The 22,871-nt window shown below is 43.3% G+C and overlaps 1 protein-coding gene across 2 annotated transcripts in view; it reads left to right on the top strand.

Moving 5' to 3' along the window:
• PANK1 (pantothenate kinase 1) overlaps positions 1-22,871 on the top strand; it is a 590,851-nt gene that overhangs the window by 475,594 nt on the left and 92,386 nt on the right. For both annotated transcript variants that reach the window (XM_044056334.1, XM_044056335.1), the window contains exon 6: positions 21,708-21,833. In XM_044056334.1, coding sequence (XP_043912269.1) covers positions 21,708-21,833 — 126 coding nt within the window. The remainder of the gene's footprint in view (positions 1-21,707; positions 21,834-22,871) is intronic.

The raw sequence follows: 22,871 nt of genomic DNA, 5'->3' as shown, positions 1-22,871 counted from the left end.
TCAAGAAAAGGAAGACCTTCTACAGCATTTGGAATATGTCATAGCAGTGCTAAGATGCCTAGGGTATTCTGTGAACGAAATAAAGTCCAGTCTAGTACCCTCTCAAGACATGTGCTTTCTGGGTGTGAGACTGAATACAGCAGCCCAGATGGCCTTTTAACCCCGGACAAACAAAAGAATCTTTCCAGTTACTTCCATCAACTATCTCTTCAGTCCGGGCTGACTGCAAGGACAGTCCTTCAAGCCTTAGGGTTCATGGCATCTTGTATTCTGGTGCTTCCCAATGCCAAACTGCATATGAGGAAGCTACAATGGTATCTCAAAAATCTATGGACACAGCACTGCCAGGATTTGGACACTGTCATTCAAATAATACCTTGCATTCAAAAGGAATTTTTGTGGTGGGCTCAGGAATGTCACCTAAACAAGGGACTCTCTGTGACCCGGCCAGAGGCGAGTCAGATTCTAACGACAGATGCCTCAGACATTGCTTGGGGAGCTCATCTAAATGGCAAGTGGATACAAGACAAGTGGCCTGCCAGACTACAGCATCTACATATCAACATGAAGGAGATGTTAGCAGTCCAGTTTGCATTAATGGCTTTCAAGGAGTTACTTCTTCCAGGGCAGGTGTTGATTCTAACAGACAACACAACTGTCATGTGGTACATCAACAAACAAGGGGAACACATTCTTACCCATTGTGCAGGCAAGCAATGATTTTATGGGAGACTGCGCTAAGCTTGCAACTAACTCTTCAGGCAAGGTTTCTGCCGGAGCACAGAACTCCTTAGCAGATGTGTTAAGCAGACAAATCATGGATCCCCACGAGTGGAAACTGGATCTTCATGTATTTCAAAAGTTGACAGTGTCCTGGGGAACTCCAGACATAGATCTGTTCGCTTCTCCACTAAACCACCAGCTGCCAAAGTTTTGCACAAAGAGGTTTCATCACACAGCTTGGAAAGTGGATGCTCTTTCTTTCAGTTGGAAAAATCTTCATGTGTATGCGTTTCCACCTCTGCCTCTTCTTCCAAAGGTGCTTCTAAAGGTCAGACAGGACAAGCCAAGGATGATTTTAATAGCTCCAGATTGGCCTCGGCAGCACTGGTACCCATTACTGAGGACTCTGGTAAAGAAGCCTCCATGGCCTTTACCCTTGATTCCACATCTGTTGTCCCAGAAGGACGGTCGTCTGCTCAATGTCAAGCTTCACTCTCTTCATCTAACAGCCTGGCATATTCTGTTTTGAAAGACAGCAGGTCTCAACTTCCTCAGCAAGTTTTAAATGTGATTCTGGAAGCCAGAAGACCTAGTACAAGGAAAGTGTACGCAGAAAAATGGAAGAGATTTTTATTTTGGACTGCAGCAAAGAATTTGGAGATTTCAGAGCCTAATTTGAGTGTGGCTCTTCAATATCTTACTGAGTTATTGGACAAAGGTTTGTCTTTCTCTTCCATTAAGATTCATGCTGCAGCAATTTCAGCTCACTATGATTGTGACCCACCATTGTTTTCACATCCTTTGTTCAAGCAATTTCTTAGAGGGGCAAACAATATAAGACCCCCACGTAGAGCTCCTACTCCTGCTTGGGATCTCAATTTTGTGTTGGAGAAACTTACTCTACAACCTTTTGAGCCTGCAGCTACTGCTGAACTGAAATACTTGTCATGGAAGACTGCTTTTTTGTTGGCCATTACTTCTGCAAGAAGGGTTTCTGAGTTACAGGCCCTTATGGCGGTTGAGCCTTTTCTGATTTTTCATAAGGATAGGGTATCATTACGTCCTAATCCTTCCTTTATGCCTAAAGTGGTTTCTAGTGTGGCTTTAAACCAAACTATTCATTTGCCTACGTTTTATGCAGATCCCCAAAATAAAGGGGAAAAGATTTTGCACACTTTAGATGTACACAGGCAATTGCGTTATTATTTGAGCAGGACTAAGGATTTTAGGCAGTCTCAGCAGTTGTTTGTTTCTTTTGCTTTGAGTTCTCAGGGCAAGCCTGTATCAAAACAAACTATTTCTAGGTGGATTGGGTTTTGCATTGCATTTTGTTATTCCCATCATGGCAAGGAGATTCCAGCTGGGATTAGGCCTCATTCCACTAGGGCTACTGCCACTTCAACAGCTTTTTAAGGGGTGGCAACTAAGGATATTTTGGAGGCAGCTACTTGGAGTTCAGTGCATACTTTCTCTAAGCATTACCACCTTCCTCTCTACTCTAAGTCTAGGGCTGGTTTTGCCACAGCTATTTTGCAAGGCATGTTATCAGCTCCTGCTTCCTTATGATTTGCCAGCCTCCCTTACCTCTGCTTTGGGATTCTACCCAATAGTTAGGACTGCAGCAATGTGGAATGAAGAACATAGTACAGTTTTGTACCTACCATAAATGTAGATGTTCGAGGATCCACATTGCTGCAGTCCAATTTACCCTCCCTCCTTCCCCTCTGTGTTTAGGGGTGGTTGTGTAGGTGAGGTTATATTCTGCTTATTGTGTATATTTTGTATATATATATATATTTTGATGCAGATATGTTGGGAGTTTTTGGTTTTGGCCTTATCTTTTCAGGGTCTTCTGACATCTGGGGCAAGAAAAGACTGAGGATATGACGTCGGTCATGCGCATTAGTACCCTGACGTACTGACGTCAGTCTAATGCGCCCTGACCGACGTCAGCCATATACTTTGGTATTCGGGCCGACTGGACAGCGGACTACCCAATAGTTAGGACTGCAGCAATGTGGATCCTCGAACATCTACATTTATGGTAGGTACAAAACTGTACTTTCCCTTGGATTCCTCTGCCATGACCCCATCAGAGGCTGGCATGGATCCTACTTCTTGTACGTCCTTGGAGACTTTACAGATGGCTGCTTCTGACATTGAGGGGGAACCTCTGCTGATTATATCTGAAGGACAGAGGGGGATTCCATTGATCTTGGTAAGGGAGGAGATCCCTACTATGCTTATTGAATGTCAGCAGGGTTCTGACCCTCCAGCAGTGTTTCTTGAAGACATCTTACAAAAAACGAAATGGAAAACTAAGCATATTTTCCCTGTAATTAAAGATCCCTGATGTGAGTGGCAGGATTTTACTCTGGGATTATTTAATGCTTTAATGGCTTTGAGGCCTCCTCAAGGGGGGTGCCTGTGCCTGCCCGTCCCTGGACTTCCACTCCTCTTAAAAGACCCAGGGAGTTAAACTCTTGAAATGAGAATCTGGATTCTGGGAAAGAGTCCCTGGCTTACTCTTCTCAAATCCCTTCCCCCTTGGACTGTGGTTCAGTGAAAGAAGATTCTGTTAGCCCAGATTCCCCTTTTTAGGAACTCTCCTTTGGGAATATTGTTGCCCGAATGCTGGATTTTTTTTAAGTAGGATCATTCTCAAGTCTCTGATATCAGAAAATGTATTATGGTATGGTCTCCAGATGGAGTCTAAGCAATCAGCTGTTCCCCTTGTTCTGGCTGCCCTCCTGGATATGTTTTCGGCAGCTTCTGTGCTTCCTGATTCTCAGCCCCATGCTCCCAAGAAACATGATAGGTTTTACAAAGTGCCTGACAAATGTACATTTCTTTGTAAATGCTGTTCTGCTGATTCTTCTGTCTCTTCTGATAAACCCTCCAAGCTGTTACCCTCTACAAAGTTGATTGCTTCAGATAACGATGTTGGGGCCATGGAGAGACTGGGCAAAAAGGTGTATACTGCTACCACTTTATCCTTTATCCACTACCAGGCTGATATGACAAGCTATGTTTTGGCATCCTTACTCAGGTTTACAAAGTGGTTTCTGTTCTTCCTCACTCTGAGGGGAAGGCTTCTCTTTGGGCTCTATCTCTGAAGTTGTTTGCCAGTCTATCAAATGCAGCTGATGCCTCCTTCAGGGCTGCTGCCTGTGGTTCTGTTATGAGGCGTTACTCTTGGCTTTGTCTTCTGGCTTTGCCTGATGACATTAAGGCCAAACTGTTGGATGCTTCTTGGGATAATAAAAATATTTTTGGTACTGCTGCAGAATTTTTAAGTTTTTATAGGATAAGGTTAAAATTTTACAGGATTTGAAACTTGTTTTTGTTTCTCCTTTTCCTAAGTTTCAGAAGAATTCCCCTTTAAATCTTCTTTTTCCTTAGGTAGTCTCACCCCCCCCCCCATCCAAGGGAAAAAAGGGTTCTAGACATGTGTGTCTTGCTACAGTCTACTCATACCCCTACCTCCAAGAAACCTGCTTTTCAGTACAAGTAGGGTTCCCTTTGACAAATTGCTTCCTCTTTCCCTCGACCAGGTTCCCTTATCCTTCCATCTTTCTGTGACTCTTCCAAATTGGTTAAAGATCACAGTGGACTCTCGAGTTCTGTCCGTTATCTGCCAGGGATATTTCATGGTTTGGAAATCCCTTCCTTCCTTTTTTGGGCATCCCTCAACCTCCTCGGGAACAATTTTCTCTTTTCCAAGAGGTGCGCCATTCTGCTTTGGTCCAAGGTACCCTTTAAATTGTGTCTCCTGCCAGGTAGGGAGGGGCTTTTATTCCAGAATCTTTTTGGTTCGCAGAAAGAATGGCACTTGGAGACCATTTTTGGATCTTTCCCAGCTCAACAACGTTCTCAAGATTTTTTCTTTTGAATGTTGTCTCTTCAGACTTTATTTCCCCCTTCTACTCCTAACCTTTCTTGTCTGTCTGGATCTCAAGGATGTCTACCTTTATATATCCATCCATCCCTTTGTCAGGAAATTACATTTCTCGGTTTCTTTTTTGTATTTTCACTTCTCTTCTTTGCCATTTGGCCTCTCTGCTGCCCCAAGGGTATTCACAAAATGCCTTGCTCCTATCATTGCCTTTTGCAGGATGTGAGGAGTTCAGATCTTTCCCTATCTGAATGGTCTGCTCATTCAAGTTTCTTTCTCAGATGATCTTCAAGGTCTCCAGTTTACTGTTTCCTTGTTGCAGAGTCTGGGGTTCACCATAAACTTCCAGAAATCACCTCTGACACCCTCTGAGGATCATATTTTCCTTAGTTGCAGGTTTCAGACCATCCCTATGCTTTCATCTCTGCCTGCCACCAAAGCCCTGTTTCTTATTGCCTTTTTCCAGTCTCCTCTTCCTCGGGCTTCAGTCACAGCCAGGGACTTTCTCAGGGTCCTCAGGTTCATGGCTTCCACCATTCCCATGCTCCCTTTGGAAAAGGCTTCACATGAGAAAGCTACAGTGGTACCTCAAGTCAGTATGGTTCCAGCATTGCCTCCCCCTGTACTTCCCAGTCCCTTTCCTTCCTTGTCTGAAGCTTGTGCTTCAGTGATGGATTCATCAACTCTGTCAACCCGGGGCTTCCTTTCCAGGCTCCATTCCTAATTCAAGACCTCTTTGCAGACACGTCAGACAGGGGATGGGGGGCTTGCTTCAGCTCTCTGAAGGTTCAGGTTCTCTGGCCTCATCATCAGAGGTCAGACCACATCAGTATAAAGGAGACTAGGGTTCTGCTTCTAGTTCTTTATGCTTTTAATTGCCTTTTTCATCCCATACCCCTCAAAAAAATTCATAGACAGTACCACAGTGATGTGGTATGCCAACAGGCAAGGGGGTACAAGGTCCTGTCTTCTTTGCAGACTAGCTCTTCATGTCTGAGATCTAGCTGTCCAGTACTAAGTGACTCTTTGGGCTGTTTACATCCCCTCAGAGCACAAACTAATGACAGACTCATTCAGCAGGTCCAACGCACACGTTCACGAATGGATGCTTCACGCAAGATGTGTTCCTGGACATTGTCCATCAATTCCTCAGGTTGATCTTTTTGCCTTCCATAACAGACAAATTCCTCAATCCTGTTCTAGAGTCCCAAGTCCTCTAGCTTGTAAAATGAGCACCCTGTCTTTTCCTTGTGAGGAGATTTTTCTGTACGCTTTCCCTCCCATTCCATTGCCAGGCAGGACTCTCCCAGAATCTTGCTAGTAACTCTGTTTTGGTCTGGAAAGCATTGGTTCCCCCTTCTTTTTCTCTTCACCAGGGGTAATCAGCACAAGTTAACCTCACTGCTTGGACCTTCTCGTACAAGACATGGTATCTGTTACTCATCCTCAGTTGTCCACTCTTCAACTGATGGTGTGGGTGATAGGGTTTTGATCCCTTTTAGGCAACTCTGATGATGTGCTTTGGGTCCCATAGGAGGCCAGGAAGCCCACTAGCAGGAAATCATATTTATCTAAATGGAAAAGATTTTCTGTTTGGTGCTTCTCTCTCACTATCAGGATTGCCTGTCTCTTGGGGTTCTTCTCGTTTTCTCTTATTTTTGTGATCTCCTGCATGTTAGATTGACATATTCTTCAATTAAATCTTAACTGTCAAGAATATTTACTTATCTGCCCTTGACTTCTCCTCTGGCCTTTAGATTTAAGTCTAGCAATTTCGTAAAGGCTTCCTTCATATCAGGCCTCACAGGAAGACTATTCCACCTAACAGAGTCCTCAGTTTTGTCTTGTAAAATTGACTCGGGCAACTTTTGAGCCTGTTGCTTCAGCTTCCTCACAGCATTGTACTTGGAAGACAGTTTTTCTTTTGGCTCCCACTTCGGCCATGAGAGTGTCTGTCCCTCCTTTCTTAGTTTTCTACAGAGACAGGGTGTCTCTTCATAATAAACCTTCTATTATGCCCAAGGTGGTCAGTGAGTTGTCCCTTAATCAGTGTATTCATCTGCCTTTCTTTTTTCTTTCTCCGCAGTCTGACATTGAGAAGGTTCTTCACACTTTGGAATTGCATAGACAGCTCAGATATTATTTGGCTAAAACTAAAGTTATTCACAAATCTGAGCAGCATTTTATTTCCTTTTATCCCAGGTCTTTGGCTGTTTCTAAGCAAACCATCTCTTCCTGGATTTCTAAGGCTATTTCTTTTTGTTATTCTTTTCATGGGAAATTTCTTTATTCCTCATTAAAGGCTCATTCTACCAGGACTGCTGCCACCTCTGGTGCTTCTTTTTTCAAGGGGCTGGATACCAATTCCATCCTTGAAGCTGCTACTTAGTCTTCTGTTCATACTTTTACTAAGCATTACAAGTTGGATGGTACTTCCAGTGCTGGAGATTGCTTCAGCAGGGCTATCCTGCATAGATTTCTGGAGGGCTCCTTCATGCCATCCTTCTCCCAGGTTTCTTCTCAAGCTTTTATACTCTGATATAACAGTGATATGTAAGGACACAATACAGTTGTGTAAAAATCTTACCGTAACAGTAGATGTCCTCTGTCCTCTTCACTATTGCAGTATTTGCTGCCTCCCACCCTCTTGCCCCCTTCTGTATCCTGTTCTTTCTTGCCCTCATGGCTGAGGGGCTCTTCTCCCTTTTCTCCTTCTGGAAGTACTTGGTCTTCCTTGTCCCTTGGGACATTCTGTTCCTCCTGGGGCTTTTTTTCATTTCTGAGTTTGTGCATCCGTACATCACCTTTATGCTCAACGTCTTGTGCAGGGGGGTCTACATGTGTCATAGTGTTCACAAGTACTAAAGGCTTTGGTATACTGGATAGACATTGCCTATCCTTGGCAGGAGAGCCCTTTGGTTATGAATACTGCAACAGTGAAGAGAAGGACATCTATTGTTATGGAAAGATTTTACACAACTGTACATTTAGGCTGTTGGTATCCATGGGGAGCAGAAGTAGGAGATAATCTTACATTTTTCCAAGTTAAAACTGTATTTGTGGGAATCCAGATCTCCAGACGAAAAGTATAATTAAGTTTATGGTGGAACTTATGTACACCATCTCCACTCTCTACTAGTCCTTAAAATCATCTGTAGGACTAAAGTGCACCAGTGTCAGTGGACTAAAGAACAAGCTGTAGACCCTGGCCCCTATCCCAGGCTCTCTTGTCAAAAGTACATAAGACTTGAGACCAGGAGCCATGCTAAAAATTAAGGTTTCTTTTTCACCATATAGTTGTAGCCGTTTCTATTAAAATCTTATTTTCAGTAGTCGAAATTCGCTAGAATCTCGCTAAAATATCAAATATTATCCTTAACGCTGTAAAAAATAAGAAGTTATGTATTCACCATAACGTTCCATGGTGATAGTCCATCTCACCCTTCATTTTTACATATGGGTTCGGAGCCGATCCTCGGCTCCAACTCGGCTGATTTACAAGCTGGAAGACTTCTGGATGGCTCATGGCTAAGCAGGTATCCCATGGTGCACCAGTACAATCCCCAGATCTTGTTTGCTGCTCACTAGAATAACAACCATAAAAACAACCAATACTAAAGGGTTTCCAACCAAAGGCAACCAAATTATTACTTCCAGATCTTCCAGGATGGGGGCAGGAGGGCGGGTTGGTAAAAATGAAGGGTGAGATGAACTGCCAACATGGAACGTTATAGTGAGCAAAGAACTTCTTAATGTTAGGCAGTCTGATCTCGCCTTCATTTTTACATATGGGACAGCGTCCCTAGTGCCTTATTTTTGGGTGGCTCATTGGAAAATACTTTTGAGCACCGTGGAGCCAAAGGATGCTCTACCCCTGGATGCCGAATCCAATTTGTAATGTGTAATAAAAGTGTGAGGGGTAGCCCACGTAGCTGCTCCACAAATATTATCAAGTGGTACCCTGGCTTGAAAGGCTGCAGAGGTAGACAGCAACCTGGTAGAATGAGCCTAGAAACTGTAGGGTAAAGGTTTGCCCTCCGAACTATAGATAAAGGCTATACAACTGGAAATCCAATTAGATAGTGTCACTTTAGAAACTGGTAAGCCCAATCTAGAGTCAGAAAAAGAAATGAATAATTGGTCTGATTTCCTGAAAGCCTTAGTCCGCTGTAGATAAAAATGTAGTTGTCTGTGAACATCTAGCTGATGAAAATGGTACTCAGCTGCATTACAGTGGTTAGGGAAGAAAACTGGGAGTTCTATTGATTGGTTTAAGGTAGCATTAGAACAAACTTTGGGGACAAAGGAGGGATTAGCATGTAATGACACCGTGTCTTTGTGAAAAATCAAATACGGTGGCTTAATAGACAAGGCCTGTAGCTCCGATACCCGTCTAGCTGATGATAGCTACCAAAAACAAGGTCTTCCAAGACAAAAATTTTAGAGAAGATGAGTGGGAGGGTTCAAAGGGGGGAGAAGTCAATTTGTGCAACACAAAATTTGAATCCCAAGAAGCCACTGATTCTTGCAGAGGTGGTCTCAGTAGAGTGGCCCCTTTCAAAAAGGTCTTGCATAGCTTATGAGACATTAAATTGGTATCTGGAAAACCTAAGTGAAAATGAGAAATCGCAGCCAATTGGACTCTGATAGTGGCAGCTGTAGATCCTTGCTGAAAAAGCTCAAAGAAAATCCAGAATCACAGGGATAGAAGCAGTGTATGGATCTACATTCATTCTCTGCGCCCAAATAGAAAAGTTTTTTCCATTTACTGCCATGCAGCCTCTTAGTTGAAGGTTTATGGGAGGACATAAGAATATGTGACACTGAGGATATTGCATCATGAAGCCTGACTATGGATGGAACTGGAGCAGCCACACTGTCAATTTGAGGGTGTAGATTGAGGGGTGTAGCGAACCCGACATGAGTCAATAGATCTGGAGCTGGGTCCAGAATCCAAGGATCGTCCAGGAGGAGAGGCTCGAGGAAGGGGAACCAGACCTGATGAGGCCAGTAAGGAGCAATGAGGATCAACTTGCTTCCAAGCCGACTGGCTTTCTGAATCACTTTGGAAATGAGAGGGATTGGAGAAAGGCATACAGAAGTCCCATGGGCCAATCGTGAGCCACAGCATCTCTGAAGACTCCCCCAGAGGGGGAATGAGGGAACAATAGCTGCTGCATTTGGTATTGACTGGGATGGCAAAAAGGTTGCACCAAGGCTGTTCCCATTTCCAGAAAATCTGATCCACTGTTTCCCATTTCAGAGACCACTTGTGAGGCATTAGGATTGCACGTCTGAGCTTGTTGGCTGTCACGTTGGTCATCCCTGGAATGTGCCTTGCAACCAGAAAGCGCTGGGAAGAGATCGCACATTCCCAAACTCGCATGGCCTCTCGACATAGTGGGTAAGATCTGGTACCACCATGTTTGTTGATATACCAAACCACCGACATGTTGTCTGATTGTATAGCAATTGTCCCTAGAGGAAGAAGGTCTTGAAGTGCTTGCAACGCCAGAAGCACCGCCCTCATCTCCAGAACATTGATATGCAGATGAGCCTCGTGTTCTTTCCATGTGCTCTGGACAGTCCTGACAAGATAATGCCCCACCCCACACGATCTGGGAGGCATCTGTGGTCACAGTGGCAATGGGTTGGGCCGGAATAAAGGGGACACCCGTGATCAGTTGATTTGGAGCTATCCACCAATGAAGGTCCTTCTTGCAGGATTCCGTCAGCAGGATAGGATGACTCAGTGGGAGAGATTAGAAGGACCATTGGGAAGACAGAAGCCACTGGAGAATTCTCATGTGCAGCCTGGCTAATGGTACCAATAGAATTGTGGAAGCCATAGTCCCGAGGAGCTGAAGAACCCACTTCACTTTGACTTTTCGCAACAGGAGAAAACGTTGAACGTGGAAGATTAAGTTCTGTGCCCTTTCGGGGAGATGAGCTGTCATGTTCACTGTGTCTACCTCTGCACCTATAAAAATCACAGATTGAAAGGACAATAATGCAGATTTTTTCCAATTTATAGAGATCCCTAACTGAGCACAAAGTTGAATTGTGGCGTCCCTGTTTTGGAGGAGTAGATGCCTGGTGGGGAGGTCAGGAGCCAGTCCAAATACGGAAACACCTGGAATCCCTGACGTCTCAGGTGAGCTGTCACTACTGCCATGCATTTGGTGAACACCCTGGGGGCTGTGGTGAGATCAAAGGGCAGAGCGCGAAACTGACAGTGACTGGCTCCCAGCCGGAAACGTAGATGGCTTCTGGACGCCTTGCCCATTTTTATGTGGTAGTAGGCATCCTGAAGATACAGAGAGCACATCCAAAAGTCTTTCCCTAATAACGGGAGTATAGACTGCAGTGTTACCATCCGAAACTTGTCCTCCTTCACTGACTCATTCATTCTGCTGAGGTCCAATATTGGCCTCCAATCCCTGGTTCGTTTTGGAACTAAAAATAACCTGGAGTAAGTTCCAGATCCTATCTGGTCTGGGACAGGCTGGATGACTCTTTTTAAGAGCAACTTGTTGATCTCCACAGTTGCCTGATCCCTGTGATTGCGTGGTACATCTGGGATCCTTTTGGGAACAAACAGTGATAGGGAAAAGGGTATGATATAGCCTCTGGTAACAACTCTTTGTACCCACTTGTCTTGGGTGATATTTAGCCAGGCATCTTGGTACAAAGAAATGCTACCCCAGGAGGCGCAGTTGGGCTCCACATCAGAAGCTCTGATAAGGCCATCCTCGAAAGGAATCACGGCCTTGTTGGTATTGCAGACTGCCCCTGCCTCTAGGGCGTTGTTTGCCATTTCCTCCTCCTCTGCCTCGGAAGGAGGATTCACCCTGTGTGTCAGGAAAGTCCCTCTGGGACTTCTTGAACTACATTTTACCGCCCCTTTGACCCCTTGGGGTATGGTCTGGAAGGGACAGTAAAATGCACTCCCATGGCAGAAAGCGTCTTTCCTTCTTGCCAACTCCAGAACCCGCTGCTCTACTCGCTCCATCGGCAGCATAAGAGATAAGTCACATGGAGGAGTTGACCACAGAATTTAAGGTGAACAACTGAGTAGAAATCTTGTCAGGAACTCCCTCAGTACACGCACCTTGTATGGAATCTCCCAACTCCTTGAGGAGATCCCTCTGCAACCTCATGAAGTGCGCAGGATAGTTCTGCGATCGAAGGGTAAAGGCCGCTGAACTAAAAATATGCTTCCCAAATCTGTTGAGACTCCTTGTTTGGCGGACGAACAGATGAAGAAGTCTCCGCTAACTCCTTCATGTCCGCCGCTACCACCATGGCATCTACGGGAGTGCCCTTGGACAAGAACTCTTTACCAGGAGGGGCAGACAAGAACTTATTTGGTCTCCTGGGGACTGGCTCCACAGTGTCAGGAGTATCCCACACTTTTCAATTAACTAAATCCATTAGTTCGTCAAAACGTGGAGACACCCAAGAGGCAGAAGGTTGAGGCCAGAAAGCCTTCAGGTGCACTGACTCCTCATCAGAAGGGTTAACAGTGGGCCAGTCGCACCTCTGCCTAAGGATCTCTAAAATGTCCACAAAGGAGACATCAGAGGACTACTTGGGGGACCCTTCCGACTTCTCGAGGTCAGTGTCCATTGTCAAAGACTCATCCTGGGAGTCGGTATGTTTCCTCTTACATAACCTCTTCTGGGGAGTGGGGTTCCTCGGAAGGATATTCCGGGGAAGCCTCGGAAGAGTGGGAGCCACCAGCCAATGGCTCCTGAGGCTGCATGTCTCTGCTGTCTCCAGAGAGAGTAGGGGCTGCGACTGAAGTGGGTGCTCTCGGGGGAAGAGTGCTGGTGCCACTGGTAGAGGTTGGAGAATGAGACAGCACGCTCCTCCTCATCTCAAAAGCCGACCTCTCCGGTTCCGAAGACCTCCCCCGCTCTGAAGAGATGAGGGTCAGCGCCGGAGCCAGAGCTGTCAGCTGCGAGATAGATGCAGGGTCCGAGCTCACCCTGGCCAAAGCACCGAGAGGAAGGCTTGGAACCAATGATCGATTCCAACCCTCCCTGTTGGTGCTGACAGGAGATCTTCGGCCCTTGGACACGATGGATGGCACCGAGCGTGTCGGAGCCGAACCCGGCTCCAAGGCAGCAACTAGGTGAGTTGGAGCCGGCATTTCCTCCGTTGGCACCAAGCACTCCGGCTCTGAAAGGCTAGTATGGCTCAGAGGAGGAATAGCAGACAAGGACAAAGCTGGGCCCAGTGGCTCCGGAGCCGACTGGGTCGGAGCCAACAATAATTTTGGTAAGGCAGATGACTTCAGGATTCTCAGCACTACCCTCTCCACATCTTCTTCCAAAAGGCCCCTGGAAGACATAGTTCAGGATCTTAACCTGGAGGGCACTGGAGACTTAATTGTTATGGAAACCGGTAGGGAGCTTACAGACCGACTCCGAGTAGCAGAGTCAACTGCTGTATCAATAGGTTCAGAGATCAGTTCCGAAACACCTGTAACCGACTGACACCACCATGATGCTCTCCTTTTGCTCCGAAGGCTGAGAAGTCGAGGAGGCAGATTTGGATTGTTTCGACTGTTTTGGAGGTGGCTCCGAGACACCAGCCGGTGCCGGAGAAGGCCTTTTTGAGGATTTTGATTTCCCAGACTTAGAGGAAGCCGAAGAACTGGATAGTGCTTCCTCAAAGCATGGTTTCAATAGACCCTTGAGTATGAGTTTGTTCTTTCTCTCCTGTAACACTCTAGGAGAGAAAGCATGGCAGAACAAACACGACTCCTGTAAGTGGATGGCCCCTAGGCAGTAGACATAAGACATCTTTTGGGAGCATTTCATGCACTTTTTGAACCCCGAGGGTTTATGTTCCTTACTTTCCTTAGACATATTACACACACATAACCCAGAGAGATTGAAAAAGAGAAAAAGGAGGAGGACTAGGTCCTCTAACTAAAACAGACCTAGCCCTAAGAAAGAGTTACACGAGGACTAGGTCCTCTAACTTAAACGGGCCTAGCCCGGTGTAGTGAAACTAGGTCTTCTAACTTAAACAGACCAGAAGGGAAATCCCATGCACACAAGAAAAAACGTAAATGACACAATAAATTTCTATATTCCTAAAAAAACAGGTAGTATACTATGCAATCCTAATAAATTCACAAGTGGATCCCCACCAAAACAAACACTGTCAAAATAGCAGAAACTAACTGCCAACAGTGACCAAAAAAAAGGTCAGAATAACAACAGACAAGACAACAGGAGCCCCTGTAGACTAAGAGCGGAAAACCGCCAGAAACTCTACCCAATAATCAAAAAATGCGCAATGGTGCCTAAAACTAACTGGCACACGATACCAATAACAACTAGTAAACTAAGTTGCACTCAAAAGGGGCAAGCAATACAACTGCCTAATATATTAGCAACACTAAGTATACAGTAAAGGTTCTAACAAAGCATTGAATACGATAGAATATAAAGAATTTTGAAAAACTTAGCCAGAGCCAAGAGAAGCACAACCGAACTCGTCGACGCGGCAAACTAGATCTGGGGATTGTACTGGTGCACCGTGGGATACCTGCTTAGCCATGAGCCAACCAGAAGTCTTTCAGCTTGTAAATCGGCCGAGTCAGAGCCGAGGATCGGCTCCACACCCATATGTAAAAATGAAGGTGTGATCGGACTACCTAACATTGAGGCGCTCACTGTTTGCTTCTGTTCGTTTGTTTCATTTCACATATGTAAAGTGCTTAGTGTGATAATTGATTAACCATAAGGACAGTGTGCTTTTACACCTTTTATAATATTTCCCAAAAACTTGAGTAGAAATAAAGTAGAAAAATAACTGTTTTGTGAGTAGTGGGGTTTGGTGGAATAAAGGGAGTTTTCATTGAGTGAAATCAAGACTAGGTGGCCAATGAAAGAAACTTTTCCGTCTCTGCTTGATAGTGTGAGTGGGTTAGCGGGTCCGAATCTTATTGGAGGGTACAGGTGTCTAAGTTTCGGATTCATTGGTTAGTGTTGGCCTCTTGTCAAGTAATGTGAGATGTCTGTGTCTCAACAAATCCAACAGTAGTCCTGACTTAAATGTAAGGGTTATCCAGACAGCAGGTCACTTATATAATTTTGTACACATTTGGAGAACTATTACTTGGGACATTGGGGGGGGGGTCTAAGGGTCTGGATGTCATTAAGAAAACCATGATCAAGAGTCTTTTGAGATTGCAGCTCACTCTGCCTCCTGTGAAAACAAGATGGGCTCAGTGGATGTCATGTGCCTATTTTGCTCAGAGGCGAACAAAGGATAAGATTTTATTCCTGCCTTTTCCTGGTCTCAGAGAAGTTAAATGGATTCTGATCTGTTTTGGACCTCAAAATTTTCAACCAGTCTTCACATTAAATGTTTGGCATTTCTTTGACAGGAAGAGGTGCATTCGTTAGTGCTAATGCCTTGTGGTGCTTGATTCTCAGCTTGGAGGCCTTTTCTGTGGAGTCTGTACTTCTTTTTTGCTTCCACATTGATTTTTTGCTGAGTGCACCACTTTCCTCCTACATCCCAAGGACATTCTGGAGGTGAATTGTCAGCTCTCCAGATTGCAAATAGGTAGGCGTGTGTGTGTGTGTGTGTGTGTGTGTGTGTGTGTGTGTGTGTGTGTGTGTGTGTGTGTGTGTGTGTGTGTGTGTTAACTTCAGCTCCACCTCAATCCTGAACTGCCATGCAGGCAGTGGTGCCCTGCGAAACTCCCATGATCTGAAGCATGGACAACCACTCATCAAGTCTAGTGAGCCATAAGAAGGGGTGTAACCAGAACAAGAGCACACTCCAACATACAAAAACAATAAAGCGAAGAGCTGCAAACTACTCACCTTGTTTATTACATGCTGATACAAGCTCTTTCTTCCTTAGAAAACGTAATTTGGAAGGATGGAAGCACTCCTATCAGAGTGTAATAAACAAGTAAGTGGTTTGGAACTCTTTGCTTTATTGTTTTTGTACATTGGAGTGTGTTCTTGTTCTGGTTACACCCTTTCTTATGGCTCACTACACTTGGTGGGTGGCTGTCCATGCTTCAGATCATGGGAGTTTCACAGAACATTTGTTTATATGTGGACAATTAACATTAAAATAACAGGGTCCTGTCTTCTCCCTTGTCCTCTATCCTAGGTTGTTGTCTGACATGCCCTGATTGTGGTGGCAGAAGCTTCACAGTAGAAAGATTTCATAGACTGCCTCGAATCCTGACAGCTCCATTCTTGCCATCTGTTTTAGATGCCATAGCCTGATTTTTTCTGTAATTGCTGCTGTTGGAGTCTTCTATCAACTCGGAGAATTTCAGTGTTGCACATTATCTTACTCACTGCAGTATTATTCACTGTTGAACCTTTTCTTTGCAGCATAAAGTGATGAGATCTAGGATCTGGCTTTCTTTTTGAGTCTAAAACCAGCTTTTAGCTTACTGTTTGATTACTACTGTTTTCCTTTTGAGTCTCTTGTCTTGTCAAGACTTAGAAGTATATTGTTTTGGGGAGTAAAATGCAAACCATTGGGGGGGGGATATTGGTCAGCAAATGGAGCATCCTTGGAGTTGATTATATTAAGTACAGGGGTGAAACAGGAGTGCAGGTAGTGCAGTTGTTTGTTTGAGAGTGCAGGGGCATTCACCTTCCCAGAGAAAAACACAGTTGACCAACTTGCACTCATCTAATCGGCGTAGACCTAGTGATATCTTTGCCCATCTTTTCTTGCAGGTTTTATAGTGTATTGTGCACTGCTGTGTATGCACTGCTTGAATGCTGTTATCCATCCTGAGGTTTTGTCATGGGCCATGCACAGTTTGCTTGCTGTTACCCATCCTGAAATACAGGTTTTGTGGTGGACCTGGCATTGCTTGCATGCTGGTACCCATCCTGAGGTTTTGTCATGGACCTTGCACTATTTGCATGCTGTTACTCATCTTGTCATGCAGGTTTTGTAGTGGGCCGTACATTGTTTGCATGCTGTTATCCATCCTGTCATTGAGGTTTTGTAGTGGACCTTGGACTGTTTGCATACTGTTAACCATTCTGTCGTAGAGGTTTTATAGTGGACCTTGCACTGTTTGCATGCTGTTACCCATCCTGAGATTTGGTAGTGGGTCTTGCCCTATCTTGTTGCACAGATTTTGTAGCAGACTGTGCAACCCTGCATTCTCTTGCTCATCTGGTCTTCGAGGATTTGTAGTCCATCGTGAACTATCTTGTTATTGAGGTTTTGTAGTGGACCATGGCTCTTCTTGTCATAGAGGTTTTATAGTGGACCGTGCAGTATTGCATGTCTTTACCCATTTTGTTGTAGAGGTTTTGTTGTGAGCCACGGCCCGCTAATCTCCATGAAAGCATGATCCGTGGCCCATCCTGTTTGTAACAGACCATGCACAACCTGCATTCCCTTCCTCATCTTGTATTGGAGAATTTGTAGTGGACTGTAACCCATCTTATTTATTTATTTATTTTACATTTGTTTACCGGAGAGTCCAACTGGATATATGTCCATTCCAGTGCAGTAAAATCATTAACAAAAGAAAGACGTTAACCAAACGGTTGAACTAAACGATATATAGAGTACACAATATTTATACTTCTTATAGAAGTATAGTACATATATGATAGTGAGTTAACCAAAGAGTGTATTTGCCAACATTCACAGGCTACATTAATATATACATGTTGTAGAGGTGTTTAACAGCAAGTATAGCAGGAAGATAGAGTAGATAACTTCATAACTCATTTCTATATGAGAGACATACTATGTCCTTTAGGCTTCCTTACAGTGTTCAGTGATACTATTACCCCATGCAGACATTACAAAAGCAGTAGATAAGCTGTTACTGTAGTTGCTAGAAACAGAGACATACGAGTTACTATCCAGGGGTAGTACAGGTACATAATCTGTGATTCAGGAAGTGTGTTTTGAGTAGTTTTTTGAATTAGGTGGTGGAGTTATTATATGTGCTAGAAGGGAGTTCCATACTTTAGAGATGAAGTGGCTATAAACGGATCTACTTGCTTCATTTTTAAAGTTTGTTACCTTGAGGTGTTGGGTACTTGATCTCAGGGATCTGGTAGTGGTGTAGGGCTGGAGTAGTTGCTGCAGGGCTGGTGTGTTGCCTGGATGATGTAGTACTTTGTGAGCGAGTGCTATTTGGTTGACTTGAAGGGTCAGGGGGAGTGCTAGCCAGTTGAGTTTTTTTAGGCTTTCACAATGGTGGGTTCTAGAAGGTGATCCTGTGGCAAATCTGGCTGTTTTATTGTAGCAGCTATCTAGTTTGTTGAGCTCAGTTTTTTGGAGATTGGTAAGCACAGGGGAGACGTGAAGTAGGGTTGATAGGAGGTGTGTTCTGGCTTTGGTAACCTTAGAGTGACTGGCGAGAAACTGTTTGTTGCAATAGAGTAGGCCCATTTTTCCTGTGGACTCTTTTTATGATCTGAGATATGAATGTCAAATTTAAGGCTATTGTCAATTTTGAGGCTTAGCAGTTTGGCGCGACTGTTGGGTGTGATGCTGGTGTTATGAGAGGAGATTGAAAAGTTATATGAGGAGGGTGGAGATCTGTGAGGGCTGAAGAGGAGTAATTTAGTTTTGGCTGGGTTTAGAATGAGGTTTTGGTTAGTGATCCATGTTTCTGCCAGGGAAAAGCATTCTTGTGTTAGGGAGAGGAGGTGGTCAAGGGAGTTGGCCAAGGGAGTTGGCTGCACAGATAATGGTGGTTATCAATTGCATATTGGACTATTGAGGCTTTGGGTATGGTGGATGGTAGTTGATTATAGGGTGAAGAGTAGAGGACCCAGGATGGAGCCATGGGGTACCCCTAGGGAGACAGGCAGTAAGGGAGAAAACTGATTTTGCCATTTTACAGCTTGTTGCCTACTATCTAGGTATCTCTTAAACCAAGAAATAGTAGAGAAGCTGAGATTTAGGGTGATTAGTGTATGAAGCAGTTTTTCATGGTTGACCATGTCAAAAGCTTTAGATAAGTCTAAGAGAGTTGCAGATGCTAGCAGTCCGTTGTTTCTGTGGTTATTGACAGTATTAGTGAATGATGCAAGTGCAGTGGCGGTGCTATGGAAGGGTTTGAAACCATGTTGCTGAGTGGATAGTAAGTTGTTTTCTAAGAGGTACTTCATCAATTGCATGTGGACAACCTTCTCTAGAAGTTTTGATAGGGGTGATAGTATAGCTATGGGTCGATAGTTACTAGGTTCTTCATACCTCTCAACTGTCTTGATTTTTGCAGCATGCCCAGAATTTTGTCTCACATTTTTGGCATTTTCCTCATAACATTTGTGGTTTTATGGCAAATCACTGAGGAGTGAAGTCACTAAATAATGACAGACATTTGAGTTTCAGACACCTCCTTCAGAAAATGCATGATAGCATAACTCCTTTTATTCTATAATAGCAGTATTTAAAATTTGTTCCTATTTTGGGCCTTTTTTGCCCCCATTATTTTTGGATTTGTCCAGATTTCTTGTGCCGAGAAGTTGAGAGGTAATCCATCTTGTTGTTGAAGTTTTGTAGTGGACCATGACCTATTGTGTCATGGAGGTTTTTGGAATGGACCTTGATCCATTTTGTCATGGAGGCTTTGCAGTGGATAGTGACTTATCTTGTCATTGAGGTTTTGCTTTGGACCGTGGCCCAACTTGTTGAGGTTTTTTAGTGGGCCATGACCCATCTTGTTGTGGAGGTTTTGTAGTGGATCATGACCCATCTTGTTGTGGAGGTTTTATACTGACCATGAACAGCCTGTATTCCTTTTCCCATCTTGTCATGGGCATTTTGTAGTGGACCATGACCCATCTTATCTCGGAGGTTTTGTAGTGGACCATGACCCTTCTCGTTATATAGGTTTTGTTGTGGATGGTGACCCATCTTGTCATAGATGTTTTGTGGTGGACAGTGACCATCTTTTTATGGAGATTTAGTAGAGAACATTAGCCCATCTTATTACAGAGGATTTGTAATGGCCATGCACAATTTGCATTCTCTTGTCAATCTGATGTCTTTCTTAATTCTTCTTTAGTTTTTTTAACATGAAATGGTGCTCTTCACAGTTTGCAGCTGTTTATTCTCATTCTCCCCCCTCCTGTAAAGCAGTCTGTAACTTTAGCCACTTTGTTATATGGCTGTGGTCTGCATAATGATTTGCATAAAAATATGTTTAACTAGGTAGGCCAACTGGACATGCATTCTCGTTTGTTTGAATGGTTTGCTCAGAGTCGCACATTAGGCAACTAATTTATAACTTCCTTCCCATCCCCACATAGCAGGTAGAGGAGTGGGCTTCATGCTGGTGTAATCATACTGGGGCAGACTGGTATTTTTGTTTTGTGTCTTTGTATCCCCTCCTGCATGCTGATTAGTATTGCTACAATTAGTGAGTTTTTCATTATTATCTGTAACATAACACTTGTGTATAACATAACACTTGTGTATAACATAACATTTGCCTGTCTTAACTAAAAATGTGCTGTTCTTGGTTATATGTAGCATATCACTTGTTCTTTCTTAGCTTGCTTGTGTGAGTACTTGTTATGTTGTCAAGTAAATGTCAAGAAGGCACTGTGATAAAAATAGTGCAAGAAAAATGTAGCCAGAGGCTAATGTAACAGTACACCTGGAAGCTTAGGTACTAGTAATAAAGCTTTGTGCATTTCAAAGTTTTTGTCTCATTTCTGTGTTATTCATACCTCCCAACCTGTTAGTGCAAGAAATCTGGACAAAGCCTGACAAAATGGGGGGGCAAAGGCCCAAAAATGACAGATTTTTAAATATTGCTCTAATAAACTTGGAAGTTGCTAGAACAACAGGGTTTTTGTTAACATACATTTTCTGAAGGATATGAAATCTGAAACTCAAATGTATGTCATTATTGAGTGACTTCACTCTTCAGATCATCCCAATGATTTGCCAGAAAACCACAAATTTTGAGTAATAGACCAAAAATATGAGGCAAAAATCAGGACATTCTGCGAAAATCTGGATAGTTGAGAGGTATGAGTTATGATGGCAAATGGAACCTCAATAAAAGGATATTGGCAAACACCCTCATGCTCACTCCTATAAAACATGCACAGTTTTAATCAGGGACTTGTACTGAACAAGTTGGCCCAGAGCTAGCTTAGAGCTTGAGGCCTTACAGCAAGATCACATTTAAAATAGTAAGGTATATATCATTTGGTGCACTAACCCAAAGAAGTAGATTATAGCATTGACGTATACAAAACTGTGCACATGGGAGGTTTGTCTACATGTTTAGCAGAAAAAAAAGATTGTCTTGATCAGTCTGTAAGACTGAGATGACATTCTTTCAGGTGTAAACATATACACAGAACTAGTGAATATCACAAAACGGTGGATTTATTCCTAGTGGTAGAGTGCACAGCAAAACACTTTTGAAGTGAGCTTGCATCAGCTTGGATTTGTTGGCATCTGATTAATGTTGCCAAAAATAACTACCTCAAATTTTAATTAACAGCTGTATTATGAAACTGCACTGCATTGAATCTAGTGCATTTGATATCCCAGCATGTCTCACTAAGAAAAGAACTCTATCACTGACTGCTGCAAACTGTTTGAAATAGAGCAAACCAAATCACCCACTTATTTGCACCGTACAACTCCCAACATTGCAAAACCTTGGAGAAGATGAAACACATTGAAGGGCTGTCAGCCTGCCTTTGTGAAGTGTGATATGTTTGTCATTTTAATGAGTTGAGTTTACCATATTTTATAATAAAACTTACTGCATTATTTGAAATACGTATGTCACTTTGCAGTCCAATAGAAACATTTTTTAGAATTTCATCTGTACCTAATATTTTATTTTTTTTTTTTTGCATACAGCCTTTTTTTCCTAAGTGCAGGTCTTTGCTTAAATCAAGTGTAGTTGTGTTGTATGAGTATGGTTAAATATTGGTGTCTGTGAGCATTCTGCCAGTATATGATCCAGAAGAGTTTGCTAGCGGACCTTTCATCTTAAATGTGTATCTTCAGATGAACACTTTGTTGAGCGAAGTTTTATCCTTTTGTTGTAACTGTGTTTTTCATTTTTACTTTGCAGAAGATTGACAGGGTGGTATTTGTTGGAAATTTCCTCAGAATAAATATGGTCTCCATGAAGTTATTGGCTTATGCAATGGATTTTTGGTCCAAGGGGCAGCTAAAAGCCTTGTTTTTAGAACATGAGGTAAGTCAGTAGACTTAAATTGCATTTCTTAAACACTTGACTGAATTTTCTTGACTTTTGTTGAATATTATGATGATTTTAGCATTATATAACTCACTATGGGATGGGGGGGGGGCTACAAAAAGCATAGTAATCAGTGCTAGAGTTGCTAAAAATAGTACTAAAATATTGTCAGATGTGTACCCTTGCAGTGTTCTAATGTTATGCTCTGAACTGTTTACCACCAGCTAACCGTAAAGCATTTTGGGACATGTAGTCTGGAAATTGGAAGGAACTACAGAATGTAATGGTGGTTCAACAATGACAAGCTAGTCTAGAATAAGAGCACTTTTTTTTCTAAAACATAGAGGTGAACATAAAGCAAGGATATATGGAAACGTTTAAACTAAATGAAAATTGGTTTGTTACTCTTCTGCATTCCTCAAATTTGAATTCCATGGTGATCAACATACGACCCATGTCCAAAGTGTGCATATGTAAATGCACACAGAGGCATGCAGTGACTCTTGCATGTCCAGCATGATGGACTGGATCAGGGAAGAACATTCTGCATGTTTATAAACGTGAAATGTCCATACAAACTGACATCCATTTTGTGCAGCTGCCTTATCCAGTTCATTGTTGTAAGAGCACAAATCCTACCCAACCAGTCAATGAGTGCAGGACAAGGGATGCCAGTCTGTTCCAAGACACATACACTTACATGCACAGCTAGAACCAGTTTAGAATCACCAGTCCTCCCAGCAGTATGTTTTTAAATGTGGGAGAAAAGTAGAGACCTCAACAAAAACACAAGGAGAAAAACAGTCACCCAAAAAATAGAAAGCATTACAGCTAAGAATCAAATCACAGAATCCAGTGTTGTGAGTCAGAAGTGCTAAGAACTGCATTGTGATGCCTTATAAAATGTAAATTTTATTTCTATTAAAATAATTATGTTATACAGCAGAAGCTAGCTATGAAAACCAGTGAATGGCTCGAAGGTGATGCACGGACATGTTTGAATGTTGGTATCCCATGATTCCATTGGGTTGGCGG

Source organism: Protopterus annectens, chromosome 14.part0, assembly GCF_019279795.1.
Source record: "Protopterus annectens isolate FY-2018-M chromosome 14.part0, PAN1.0, whole genome shotgun sequence".
Lineage (NCBI taxonomy): Eukaryota > Metazoa > Chordata > Ceratodontiformes > Protopteridae > Protopterus > Protopterus annectens.
The sequence above is the reverse complement of the archived record's forward strand: the minus strand, read 5'-3'. Positions and strand labels throughout refer to the sequence as shown.